The 14,958-nt window shown below is 37.4% G+C and overlaps 1 protein-coding gene across 2 annotated transcripts in view; it reads left to right on the plus strand.

Moving 5' to 3' along the window:
* Nucleotides 1-14,486, plus strand: part of LOC126334719 (dual specificity mitogen-activated protein kinase kinase 6) — a 41,143-nt gene extending 26,657 nt beyond the window's left edge. For both annotated transcript variants that reach the window (XM_049997241.1, XM_049997242.1), the window contains 3 exons: nucleotides 10,579-10,758; nucleotides 12,687-12,904; nucleotides 13,536-14,486. In XM_049997241.1, the coding sequence (XP_049853198.1) occupies nucleotides 10,579-10,758; nucleotides 12,687-12,904; nucleotides 13,536-13,674 (537 nt within the window). In that variant the 3' untranslated portion in view covers nucleotides 13,675-14,486. The remainder of the gene's footprint in view (nucleotides 1-10,578; nucleotides 10,759-12,686; nucleotides 12,905-13,535) is intronic.
* Nucleotides 14,487-14,958: the final 472 nt, after the last annotated feature.

Below are 14,958 nucleotides of genomic sequence, written 5' to 3' on the forward strand. Positions count from 1 at the left end.
TTTTCTCATCCTTGAATTTTCATCTTGGTGAGATCAGCCAACACATTGTCCAGCCATCCAGCACTTGGTTGGTCCTTCCTTCTGGTGGAATACAGTGTGCCTCTTATTAATCATTTAGGCATCCTGTCATCTCTCATCTTCTCCACATGCCCTAACTACTGTATTGTTAGAGATTCAACCAACTTCAATATGTCCTTCACTTGCATAACACCTTGTATTTCATGGTTGTAACTTAATCTCAAACATTCAGCATTGTATAAAGCCCTGAAAGTCTTCGGGACCTAAGATGAGCAAAGGAGGGTAGGTGAATTTACATTGAAGGCCACAAAGGCAAAAGTAAAGGTGAACAACAAAATGACAGAGCTTTTAACGTTAAAGATGAGTGAAACAGGCTGATGGTCTCCCTGCAGTCCTGTTTAACTTACCACTGCTTGTCTGATAGGGGGGAAAAAAGAAAAATAGACGAGAGGAACGGTAATGATGAAGTACAATCAGATATGTGCATATGCAGGCAATATTGCAATTGTGGTAAGAGATGTAAAAATCCTTAGAGAAATGTATGAAATAATGGAAACCAAAGGCATGTCGTCGTCGTCGTCTTCAGTCCAGAGACGGGTTCGTTGCAGCTCTCCATGCTACTCTATCCTGTGCAAGCTTCATCTCCCAGTATCCACTGCAGCCCACATCCTTCTGAATCTGCTTAGTGTATTCATCTCTTGGTCTCCCTCTACAATTTTTGCCCTCCACACTGCCCTCCAACACTAAATTGATGATCCCTTGATGCCTCAGAATATGCCCTTCCAACCGATCCCTTCTTCTTGTCAAGTTGTGCCACAAATGTCTCTTCTTTCCAATTCTATTCAATACCTCCTCATTAGTTATGTGATCTACCCATCTAATCTTCAGCATTCTTCCGTAACACCACATTTTGAAAGCTTCTATTCTCTTCTTGTCCAAACTATTTATCGTACATGTTTCACTTACATACATGGCTACACTCCATACAAATACTTTCAGAAATGACTTCCTGTTACTATACTCGATGTTAACAAATTTCTCTTCTTCAGAGACGCTTTTCTTGCCATTGCCAGACTACATTTTATATCCTCTCTGCTTCAACCATCATGAGTTATTTTGTTCCCTAAACAGCAAAACTCCTTTTCTACTTTAAGCGTCTCATTTCCTAATCTAATTCCCACAGCATCACCCGATTTAATTCGACTACATTCCATTATCCTTGCTTAGGTTTTATTGATGTTCATCTTATACCCTCCTTTCAAGATAACTGTCCATTCTGTTCAGCTGCTCTTCCAGGTCCTTTGCTGTCTCTGACATGAATACAATGTCATCGGTGAACCTCAAAGTTTTTATTTCTTCTCCAAGGAACACATTTTTTTTTGTTTCCTCCAAAAAAAAAAAAAAAAATTCTGCTCTGAGTTACAGCCCTCCAAAGATAATGCTGCGCATACCATTTTAAAGATGTGGTTTTTGGAAATTTTTTAAAAATGCTGTGTCTCTGGGACAGTTCTAGATATTTTATTGTAAAGTTCTTTTACTATAGTGTTCCTAACTTTTTTATAATTTATGGAAAATTTTAAAAATGCAAATCAACAAAATTTTGATTTTTTCTTTTTTTCTGTTGACTAGTAGTATATGGTTCTGCATTTGCTGAAAAGGAGAGCTTCCACTTTTTGGTTGAACAGGGTTTATAAACAATCGAATTTTTTGTCGTACATAAAACCTCTTTTACTACCACATTATTACATGACAGGCTCATAAAAAATCAAAACCTAGCCTTATTCAACATAATTCTAGTTTTGAAAGATAAGTAAGGGACTCATTTTTAAAGCATTTTAAGTGGTTCCAAGAATCAAATTTCAATTTATACAACTTCTTTGCACTCTGTTTTGTACTGAAATTAGCCAGTCAATGAACTGAAAATGTGCTCCATTGCTTCAGTATCTTCCTTTGATATAGTGATGCTGTCCTATTGAACCAATACGAACTGGAGCAATTATAATCTTCAAAACATTGTGAACAGGAATTGAGTACTGATAGTATTGTTGCTGTCCTTCAGCTGGAAACCTATATCCAGCAGCTGGTACCCATGGTAGCATAAAGTTCACTACAATTTCGTTTAACTGGTGTCTATAATACCTGAAATCTACCAGTCACACACACACACACACACACACACACACACACACACACACACACACACATCCCCCTTCTCAGGTTGTGAATCAGAATATTACCCTGCTGTTCCTGAGATGTTGGCCAAACGAACGAAATTTCTTCTTTCTTGGTCTTTAAAGTGTGTGCAATATGAGTTTGCCCATCACTTTGAGTCCAAAAATGTGTCTTTTGAATTCCTTTCAGAGGAGTAGCTTGTTTGGACCATTCTTCTTTTTCCTGCTCACGAAATTCTTCGATTTCAGCTTTGTACAAAAGCATGAGGGATGTGGATGTGTAAGACTTTACGACTCTTGTAAAATCCTCAGCATTCTGAATTGCAGCTGTATTTGGTCTTAAAAGATTGTTTTGTAGCATGGTGCTTCAGCAGGCCTCATACACCATCACAAGGCTCCTTTCTGTGACCAGTGGCACCGTACACCCAGTCAGCACAAGTGACTTAACTCAATTCAAACATCTGGTAATGATTTTTAAAATGATTAGGAGCACCATGAGAAATAATGATGATCTTATCTGCCTCTGTTTGCAGTTGAAGAATTTTGCGCATTTCTAGCAAAGCATGTGCTGAGTCATGTCGTGTGTCATCACCTGTAACTGCAACACTTGGGGTCTTGTTTTGAAAATGTGTCAGTTGCTCCTTTAAAAAATTGAAACCTGGTCAGTACTCCAAAGATAACCTTGTACTTCTTGTGGCAGAATTACAGACCTGTTCTCAGCAAAATTACAGTGAAGCACTAAAAGTAGTTCTTCAGCCTGTACACACCCTTTCACTTCTGCAATGTGCTGTTGTTGCAATTTCTTCAGATGCTGGTGTGTTACTGCTGTCACTGATCATTTGCCAAGTTGATCAATGAAACTGTCAAAGGCAACAGTTTTCTTAATTAGTTTATTTTCCTTCCATGCCGCATATATAATTTATGCAGAGTTATCTGCTATGTCTTCCAGGCCAAGTGTCTGTGAAGACAGTCCTCCCTTTCCAGGACAGTCACCACATTCGCGAAACAAACAAGTCTCTCCATCAGCACATTCGTGAAACAAACAAGTCTCCCTCTTTGCGTCACAGACTACTAATCACTTCACACGCCAAATCAGTGCTGGTCACTTGCTTCAGTGAGTTCTTCGAAGTTACCACACGAATTTCAAAATTAGCACAGTACAAACATAAATTTTTTTCTCTAGGTGGGTGTGGAAATACCCACTTAGGTCGTAGTACACAAAATTTTGATCTTCTAATATCTGAAGTTCTATAGCTGCTCTTATAAATTGCAAAAGTTTCTTTAATATTGCGAGTCATGTACTTCTTCACTCTGACAACTTTTTGGCTATCAACTGTTACAGTTATAGTGTCTTTTTTGTTGGCGCTCTGGTGAGAGCAGTCCCATTTGTCTTCCAGATAAAATGACTGCACTATTTGAACATGAGCTGCTTCTGCAGAATGATCATAATAGGGATCTGGTCTTCAAAAGACCCCTTTTACAGATCTCACATTTCTTGATTTGTCTGCCATGTACTTTGATACTGATGAAATGTGTTTGAAAATGGTGTTTTTTGAAAATACCTCTGGAATAATCGTCCATGTTTCACTTCCGTACATGGCTACACTCCATACAAATACTTTCAGAAACGACTTCCTGACACTTAAATCTATACTCGATGTTAACAAATTTCTCTTCTTCAGAAACGCTTTCCTTGCCATTGCCAGTCTACATTTTATATCCTCTCTACTTCAACCATCATCAGTTATTTTGCTCCCCAAATAGCAAAACTCCTTTACTGCTTTAAGTGTCTCATTTCCTAATCTACTTCCCTCAGCATCACCCAACTTAATTAGACTACATTCCATTATCCTCATTTTGCTTTTGTTGATGTTCATTGTATATCCTCCTTTCAAGACACTGTCCGTTCCGTTCAACTGCTCTACCAAGTCCTTTGCTGTCTCTGACAGAATTACAATGTCATCGGCGAACCTCAAAATTTTTATTTCTTCTCCATGGATTTTAATACCTACTCCAAATTTTTCTTTTGTTACCTTTACTGCTTGCTCAATATACAGATTGAATAATATCGGGGAGAGGCTACAACCCTGTCCTCACTCCCTTCCCAACTGCTGCTTCCCTTTCATGCCCCTTGACTCGTACAACTGCCATCTGGTTTCTGTACAAATTGAAAATAGCCTTTCGCTCCCTGTATTTTACCCCTGCCACCTTCAGAATTTGAAAGAGAGTATTCCAGTCAACATTCTCAAAAGCTTTCTCTAAGTCTACAAATGCTAGAAATGTAAGTTTTCCTTTCCTTATCTATCTTCTACGAGAAGTCGTAAGGTCAGTATTGCCTCACGTGTTCCAATATTTCTGTGGAATCCAAACTGATCCTCCCCAAGGTTGGCTTCTACTACTTTTTCCATTCGTTTGTAAAGAATTCGCGTTAGTATTTTGCAGCTGTGACTTATTAAACTGATTGTTTGTAATTTTCACATCTGTCAATGCCTGCTTTCTTTGTGATTGGAATTATTATATTCTTCTTGAAGTCTGAGGGTATTTCCCCTGTCTCATACATCTTGCTCACCAGATGCCAGAGTTTTGTCTGGATTGGTTCTCCCAAGGCCGTCAGTAGTTCTAATGGAATGTTGTCTACTCTCGGGGCCTTGTTTCAACTCAGGTCTTTCATTGCTCTGTCAAACTCTTCATACAGTCTAGTATCTCCCATTTCATCTTCATCTAGATTCTCTTCCATTTCCATAATATTGTCCTCAAGTACGTCGCCCCTGTATAGACCCTCTATATACTCCTTCCACCTTTCTGCTTTCCCTCCTTTGCTTGGAACGGGGTTTCCATCTGAGTTCTTGATGTTCATACAAGTGGTTCTCTTCTCTCCCAAGGTCTCTTTAATTTTCATGTAGGCTGTATCTATCTTACCCCTAGTGAGATAAGCTTCTACATCGTTACATTTGTCCTCTAGCCATCCCTGCTTAGCCACTTTGCACTTCCTGTCGATCTCATTTGTGAGACATTCGTATTCCTTTTTGCCTGCTTCATTTACTGCATTTTTATATTTTCTCCTTTCAGCAATTAAATTCAATATTTCTTCAGTTACCCAAGGATTTCTACTAGCCCTCGTCTTTTTACCTACTTGATCCTCTGTTGCCTTCACTACTTCATCCTTCAGAGCTACCCATTCTTCTTCTACTGTATTTCTTTCCCCCATTTGTGACAATTGTTCTCATTGTCTCATATAATCATTTAATATTCTTCTATAAATGGCCCTGCACTTTTTCAATGGTGGATTAATACAAAAGACTATCAAAATACACTTGCACTTCGCTACGGCTAAATCTTTTCAAGTCTTGTAAATCTCTGTATTTCACAGCAGATATTTTAAGATCACGGGATCCGGCTGCATACCCGGAAATTATTAGAAGCACCTGCATAAAATCAGAATCTCTTAATTTAAATAGCTATATGCCTAATACTAAAAAAATACATACTTCTGTAAATAATAAAAACTTTGAAATCATATTGCTGTAAAAGAATTACTATACCTTCATATTTAGCAGTGTGTAGGCTGAACTTACCTTCTTTCAGACTGGAATCTTACCCTTTTTTTCCACAAAGAAGTAATGAAGCTTGCTCATATGCTCCATTATAGCTTCCTCTATACTGAACCAGTGCTGCATGGTGTCGCGTGACTTCCAAAAATGGTTCAAATGGCTCTGAGCTCTATGGGACTTGACACCTAGAACTTAGAACTACTTAAACCTAACTAACCTAAGGACATCACACACATCCATGCCCGAGGCAGGATTCAAACATGTGACCGTAGTGGACGTGCGGTTCCAGGCTGAACTGCTTAGAACCGCTCGGCCATACCGGCCGGCTCGTGTGACTTCCAGTTCTCTTATTGGCCTGTACAGGATAGGGAGTTTCTTCTTGTATATTGTATTATCCAGATGCTCTGTCCAGCATTTGATTATTTCTGGTTGCTCCTCAACATCAATGATGACAAAAGGTGAAGGGGGTGTGTGTGTGTGTGTGTGTGTGTGTGTGTGTGTGTGTGTGTGTGTGTGTGTGTGTGTGTGTGTGTAAATTCTGTAAAACCTGACACCAGTCCTTTGGAATTTGACATTCCTGAGTTTGGTCTATCATACCAATATTTTTATCACATTCGAGGTACGAATGACCTCTTATGGTGAATGTCATCTTTACATAGTTCAATCGGTTTTCCTGTATCGACCAGATGATGAAGGAATCTGAACACAGTGACATTCTTGTTTTGCCCTCTGCTAAAGTCACAGATCATCCCCAGATCTCTGACTTCTGGATTTAGAAAATTGTGCACAAAATGATGAAGGAACGATGGAACTTCGTCTGCTCCTTTTCGGCATATGCTCTCTAGATACATGTAAAAATAGCTGTCCCCTGTTGCCAAAACATGAACATTGAATATAAATACAGAAAGCTGTCGTTTATTATAATCTTCATTTGTCATCATATTTGGACAAAGAAAGTCATCGTAATTGCAACCTTTGATGGATTTTTTGACATTCCATCCTTGACTTTTTTTTTCCTGTCATAGAACACTTTTTGTTTTCTGAGATGCAACTCATAGGCTGTTTCATTGGATTGAAGTTCGGAATGAAGCCTTACTTTATTTTCAACAGATGATGTTAGTCGGTTCCTTCTCCACATTTTTCTTCTTGGCTGGATAGTCATTGCAGGAGCCATAAGTATCAGATCGTGGATACCCAAAACTTATATTGAAATCTGAATTGAATATAGTGTGGTATGTTCTGATCCTGATACGTCTCCTTGAACATATGGAAAATTTTTTTTTTTAATATTCAAAGACTCTGGTAGATAAATTTTTTCTTACTTCGTCAAACTGTAGTGGCTGTTACGACCTTTAAATGATTTAATGTGCCCTGTTACTATTGCACATGCTTCAGCTTTCAAAGCCTGTGGGCGGGATCTGTGTTTCCTTTGGCTGTCTCGTAGAGGTTGGTCTCCGGATTTAAGTTTCTTCAGTAAATGATCTGCACTGCCCTTCTTTATTCTATGTAATGACATAAATGCTTGCTTGCACACATGTACTTCTTGGACACTTCCATTAATGGTAATACAAACACTGAATTTATATGATGCATCACGAAACTTTGCTTCCTGCTCTTCTCTTCCAGGGCGCCTGTGCTGTACAGGGACCACTGTGATTAAACCACTTAAATAGAGGTTTAGTTCGTGATTTTGAAAGTGATTCATGTTATTAATAATAATCCTTTTATTTTCATCACTGTCAATATCAAAACAATTGGTTTTGCTCTTTACATGGTTCTCCTGTTTCATATGACTGCGATCTTAAACATTTGGCGGCATCTCTAATGTGACCATCCTTCTTCCTTTTCTTTGTCAGTTTCTTTGATGACATTCTATGTTTTCTTTGCAAGTAATCATTTTACACATACGGAATAGAATGCTAGATCTAACTTCCTTCACTAGCTCCACAAAGCTAACAAAAGTGGTCAACTTACACACAACAATGACTGTGGTAACAATGATAAGACGTCGATAACATTAGTGAAAACAAACCTGTGCAGGCTGGGAATCATTAAGTCATAAAATTTTATTGTTGCATTCTCTGGACCTGTCGGGATATTCCCATTTTGCATGGACTTATAATGTTTTTCGCCTGCATGTGCTTAAAAGATATCAGAATATACCTTGACTCATCAGGTTTTTGACCAGTTCTGTAAAACCAGCTGAAACTACACTGGCTGGTCTATTAAATTGTGAAAAAAAAAAACAGAAATTTTGGAATTTTAGACTTATAAGGTTTTTCCCCTGGACTCGTCATATGCTAAGTTCAATGACATTGGAGACTATGAAGGTAACCCCCTGGCTGAAATGATTATGCTACAAGAAGCCGAAGTTGGACTTGCTGTAAATGAAAACAAGACAGAATAAATTGTAATGACTGATTCTAAGGCCAAAAAACCATCACATGACCTGAAGGCATGTAATAAATGTTTCAAGGTTGTCAGTTGCTCCCATCATTGATCAGTGATACTAATGTTGAAGAAAAGATAAAAGCGGGAAACAAAGCCTGTAACAGTATTCGAACTTATAGGTATTTAAGAATTGTCTACTTTCAAAAACAACCAAGTTACAAATATACTATTCCTTTGTTCAGACTGTTGTTGCATACAGGGCATGAGTGTGTATGAACAACCAAAGAGCATTCTCTTGCAAGAAATTTTATTAAATTCCACAGCAAAATATGCATTTGGCATCCATACAATTTGCTGAAATCTGTAGTGGAGTTTGCACTGGTAGAAACTCTTCATTCACAATAAGAGGTAGCAAATGAAGTATCCAAGTCTTCTATCATAAGTTAATACTAAGACTTCAGTGTGAAGACAAATGCATTTACATCTAGAAAGCATTCAAAACAGCCCCAAATGGTTACAGTAAATGTCAGAGTACGGTGGAGGTTGATTGACGATGTGGGCAGACTTCAGCATTAGCTGACATATCGACCTCCTCATGGACCAGATGGTTTTAGACATCTGAGGCATATAAAAATGTTCATTTCGTTTTGTGAACAAACAATGGGTTCAATATGGAGGTGAGGCAGTGAATGAAATATTGCTAAATTTGGACATGATTAAAATTAGTGTTGGTCATGGAGTGGTTTTCATAAGGTGAAGCATTTGTGTTATTTGTCTGAGGTGCTCCAGTTGAATTTCAAGCAAGCAGTCTCATTAGCCTTAGAGGAGTATCAGTCCAAAGTCCCACATATGATAGGGAGTGAAGCATCTGTTTCAAGGGTTGCTAATGTGTTCGAATTTCGATGAATAGTCACTATGGCCTCACAAAACAGAAAAGTGTGATGTTATAATTTTATTAACAAGTGAGTTGAATATTGAATTACTTCTTTCAAATGAAACTGCCTTTTCAGTTCCAGAATAGTAATTCCATCCAAGCTCTTGGGATCTTCGCATATTCTCAACATATTACTACATAGTTACCTAATTGTTCTTTAACTAAAGATCGTCATCCTAAAAACATTTACAGATTTATACTGCTAAGACACTAAATAGCTTATGAGCAGCATAAATTAGCTGAACTTCTGTATGTTCTCATGTTGTAACCACAGTAGAGTCCAAATCGGAAAACTGGGTCGTCAATGTTAAGTACAGCACTTAGCTCTGAAAGCACGTTTATTATGGATGCAAATATTCAGACAGAACAGAATTACCTCCTGGACATACAACACTGTTATTTATAGAAACATAAAATATTCCAAAATATGCAAATATTACAAACACAAGAAATTTTGGGTACCTTCAACAAATGATAAATAACAAGTAATTGCTCAGGATTGGATTTGAACTGGCAACTTGCAGCATGCCAGCCAGTGACACTAACCATTACTCGAACATTGCATGCAGCACAACTCGTGGCATTGCTGCTCCTTCTGGAGAAATGTTTCAGAAGTTCTCTCTGGAACTGACTACAGCATCCTAGATCTAGCTCACGTCAGTTTCCTCTGTATGGCGCTGCTGTAGGGTACTTGCATTTGAGGCTTGTCACATCCTCTTCACTATGGGGAGCATCAAATGTAGTCCCTCCCATCGAGTCTTTGTGATTGTTGGATGGGCTGTCAGTTTCCTTAAACAAGATGCCGCCATCATTAGTATGCTCATCAGGACTATAATAGGGCGTCATACAGAGGTCATGGGTGATCTCTTTGCACTTTTGTCTTCTTGATGAAGGGTCATAACCTTAGATGTCTGTCATGGAAAATCCACAGTCCATACTACTGAACAAATCCATACCAAGTCTCCTGGACAGTACCTCAGTGGCAGGTGCTTAGCATTAGAGTGCATTCAGTCCTTCTCCTGACTGTCCAGGATCCATCTTTGATCCTGATGATGTGGTGTTTCACATTGTCATCTCGAGTATTGCCCCGTTGAAATGGGGGCAGTATATCCAGTGTTGTCATTTCGGCTGCAGGGTGGTGAATCAGAATGAGACACCTTTAGTGTCATTGATGGGCATTATTGTATTCCAACCTCTCCATATAACTTCAATGTACACAGAGAATATCTACACCAACATCTTATGAAAGTATCTTGTGAGGCCAGTTGTCTGTGGATGGTAGACATTTGTCAACCTGTGTGTGACATCATAATGATAAATTCTCTTATACTAGTCTTAGCTGGAAAAGTTTCCTGTGATCAGAGATCAGCGCGTGGTGTACTCAGTGCTTCAGAATGATGTCTTCAACAAGAAACAATTAATAAATCAATTTAGTGTAAGTGAAATACTTTAGCAGTATTGCTATTCATTTTAGTTTTGTTGTTTTCTAATTTGTTTATTTCCTTTTATTTAGGTTGTTAGTGCATTGCATTATCTGCACTCGAAGCTGCGCGTGATTCATCGTGATGTAAAACCATCCAACATTTTAATCAACAGGAAGGGCGAAGTGAAAATGTGTGACTTTGGAATTTCTGGTTACCTTGTTGATTCAGTTGCAAAGACTATTGACGCAGGATGTAAACCCTACATGGCTGTGAGTACAAAGATCCTTACTGTATAAGTTGTCAATTCTGTATTTAGTGTTCAGAAATAGCTGGGCCTTGATCATTGAAAGCATAGTGCACTCCAAATTTTTTAACCTTGATATTTAGGTTATTTGTGACTTCAGTAAAGAGGACCACCCCTAATGCAGTTAATTCAACATTCATTAGAAGCTACACATTTTTCTCTATGGATAACTAATTTCTTTATAGTATGTTTTCAGATATACCAAGTGTTAGCTAAAATATGTACATGCAAAATTTTACAATTGAAGAAATTTGCAGTAATTGTGTCTTATTTTCTGGAAAATCTAACTTTCATTTATCTCAAGGACATCCCAAAACAAATACCCCAATTCAGAGCTTTCTACAATTACTTCAGGAAATAATTCTACCTGACCTTTGAACATTTTCCATTACAGTGTAACTTCCTGATAACTTTGAATGTTTTTGGTACAGTGAATACTTCTAAACCTTTTACAACCCACAATATTGAACTAGTATACCAATTATCAGGGATGTATGTAAGCCATTTTGTGAAAGGCACCACCTGAAGAATGATGAAAACATTTGCATCTTCTTCTGAAATTGCTACAGTTCTCATGTAAGCAGCCCCTAAGGACAAGTATGGCATAGTGAGAGCCAAGTATTTGTTTTAATTACCTATAACACTTTTAGGGAACTTGACACATTGTATAAACATAATCGGAGGTGGTAAGGTGGGATTGTTCCAAAATCTGGCCACTTCACATGGAATGACCAATACATTTCTTTTGTCATTCACTCATTAGTTTGATTTGTGTGATCTGATGCTTTCGCGGCACAGAGATTACTTGAAAATGCCCTTTGTAGTATGTGAACGTGGAAATGTGCGATAGCAATATCAGCTTTGGTTGCTAGTCAGATGGGTGGCAAGTGCAGAGTTTCATCAGAAGTACTGGAGCACAGGAGCAAAGGGACCAAATATTAATATTTTTGTTGCATAATACTTCCATTTTGTTTTATTTTGAAAATATTTTAATCTCAAAACTAGTTTCTAGTGTCCTCATTTGCTGTTATCTCATTCAAATTAGCCTAAATTTGATAGTCACTATTTAAAGCACCACAGCTGGCACATCTCATCTCATGGTGTCCTAAATTTTCTCAGTAAATAGAATAAAATCAAAATTACTTTTTTTCTGAAGTAAAACTAGGCAAACAACTCTGATGGACGAGTTCTTTTGAGTGGAGATATAATGACTTAATACACACGTAATGTCGTGTAAACAGTTAAAAGAAAAATTCGGATTCTGTCAGCCAGATAGTACCACTAATTACCCATGCAGCCCCACCCCCCTTTCCCTTACTGCATTGAGAATCTTACGTGGTGTGAAACAATGAGGTTACTGCCAGGGCAAGAACATGATTGGCATGAGTATATCCTTGACCTCCAAGCATGAAGTGTTAAATCTGCTGGTTGTATGGTATCATCCCATAGTCTCCAATTAAAACAGTAAATTTGATATATGCAACTGCTTTTCACGAATACAGTTACCTGAATTTACTGATTATACTGAAGAATAACTGTAGTGTGTGATCTAAAAGGATAATTTTTTCCAGTGTAAACAAATTGCGTGAATATTCATGTAATATGTAGAATTGTCCGGTAAAGTAAGCTTATAATTTTTGAATTTGTGGGTACTCTCAAATTCCTATCTGATGGCTGTGGGCTGCTTGTAAAGGACGTTTATGCCTAGAAAACATCGCTTTGTACCTTAAACAAGAATACAGTATCTATATAGAAGTTATTTTGTATCTTGATTGTGGGTGTATATAACACAGACTTTCATATTAGTAGTAAGTTCATTTGTGTGCAAATGTAAGAGTGCAAATTCCCTTACGTTTTCTGCACGCATAAATAAATATTATTTTTCGCTTGCAGCCAGAGCGCATTGACCCAACAGGCAATCCTTCGCAGTATGATATTCGCTCTGATGTTTGGAGCCTAGGCATCTCTCTTATTGAACTTGCCACAGGCAAATTTCCCTATAAAACATGGGGTACACCATTTGAACAATTGAAGCAAGTTGTGAAAGATGATGCACCAAGACTGCCTCCTGATACATTCTCACCAGAGTTCGAAGACTTCATCTGCCAGTGGTAAGAGAGAAGTTGTCACATTTTTGTATGTCAGGGAAAAAATCTTTATAAAAGTATTATTTCCTCTTTGAAAATAGTTATGTTATTAAATTGAAAATTTGCTTGAAAGATGTCTAGTTGTAGTATAATACAGAATTAAAATGCTTCTTTGAGAACCATAGACATTGTTGATAGTATGTGTGGATGCAACACAATGTTCATAAAGTGCACACAGGAGCACAGAGTGCATGCAGTGCTTTTCTCAGATCATAAGTGTCACTCCTCATGGATGCAGAAAAAGAAGAGAGTAGCTGCAAATCTGTAAATTTGCAATAGCAAAAGATATAATACTATTAAGTTATGTAAAATGTAGTAGTACATGTATTTGGAACACATTCCAAAATTGATATAACCTTTCTACGAAAGGCACTTATGCCTTCATAAGTAAAGTGTTCAGTGCTTTTGATTTTTACCTCATGCATAGAATAAATGGATTATTACATTCAGTATGCTTGGCAGCTATTTTTGTATTTTTGCATTAGTTTGATAGCTCCACTATCCATTGTTTAGATATCTTAAGGTTGTGGAAGAACCATTTTGGCGCGTACTAGTACAACCTTAAAAGTGAATGTGTTGTTTCATTGTGTTTCAGCTTGCAGAAAGACTTCACAGAGAGACCCAACTACGAAAAGCTGCTCAAGCATCCTTTCTTAACTCAGCATCAGAATGTGGACGTAAATGTTTCAGAGTTTGTGAGTGAGATTTTAGACCTGAAAGATGAGGAAGCATAGTAACTTCACTCAGGCACATAAAGTACAATATAGAAATACATTGTGCTCAGTATTCCTCAGTTTTTGGAAAACTGCATGTTGTTAAAAGTTTCTAGTATTGCACCACAGCAAAGATTCCAAAATTTTTCTACTGCCAGATGACACATTGGTGTTAACACTTTGTACATTTGATTCACCTTTGTTCAATAGCCTTGTAAATAATATAGAGGTATCTTCCTGTGTAGAAGTGTGCCTTTTGAGTCCAAGCAGTTTTAAACAGTGTTTGAACATCTAGAACGTAAAGTTGTCAGTGTTCTGAGCTGTGTACTGTGATACGCGTAATTTAAGCCATTACTGATTTTCAGTACTTCTTCATAACAGGTGCCTTTGCACGGTGAATTCTGTTGTGGGTTTAAAGTATGTGTTACTATCCTGCAACTGCCTGTTGAATCACTGTGGTGATCAAAGACAATTTGTAATTATCTATTGCAAATTCTCGAGGTTATCAAATTTTGTCTTGAACTTTGTAAAGCATCTATCTAAGAACATAAAATCCTAACTTTAAATGACTATCACACTGCAGAAACCAATATTATTATTGGTTATGTTGCAGGACAAAATTTAAGCATTTAGAAATTTGTTATTGGAAGTGTGCAGTTTTGACACCAGACAACTGTCTCATTGATTTATCAAATTTGTTTTTGTATACTAATATGTCAACTGTGGCAGCTGTGCCTGTCTGCAATGTACTAAGTGCAAAACATAAAGATGTATTTTCATTGTTGTTGTTGACAAATAAACTGGCATAATTATTGTAGCCAACATAAGAAATATACCACTTGCACCAGTCCATTAGCATGCGATTTCTATTCTGTAAAAAGATCTGCTTGTGCAGTTACTTGACTTATTAACTTCTTTTAATTGGAGCCAATTAAAGAAATGAATATCCATATTAAATATGGTTGAAATAGCATACTACTATTTTTCATGTCTTACAATTTGAATTGGTATACTTATTCGATCTTCAAAAGTTTTAATACTTCAGATCATTTTAATCAACCAGAAACACAAAAAAGTCATGTCTATACAAATTAGATGAATGCCTACTGGGACTCTCAAGTTAACAGTTAACAGTGAAAATACACACCACAAATTACTTTGTTTGGGACACAACTGCACATCTGACTCTTCAGTTATTAACTGGGTGAAATTCTTTATAAACACTGTATGTTGCAGAAAGTTGTACAATGAATGGAAAATGAAAACTAGTAAGGGGATCGGTGAAAATATGTTGGCTGTTCAGAT

This window comes from Schistocerca gregaria, chromosome 2 (assembly GCF_023897955.1).
Source record: "Schistocerca gregaria isolate iqSchGreg1 chromosome 2, iqSchGreg1.2, whole genome shotgun sequence".
Classification (NCBI taxonomy): Eukaryota; Metazoa; Arthropoda; class Insecta; order Orthoptera; family Acrididae; genus Schistocerca; species Schistocerca gregaria.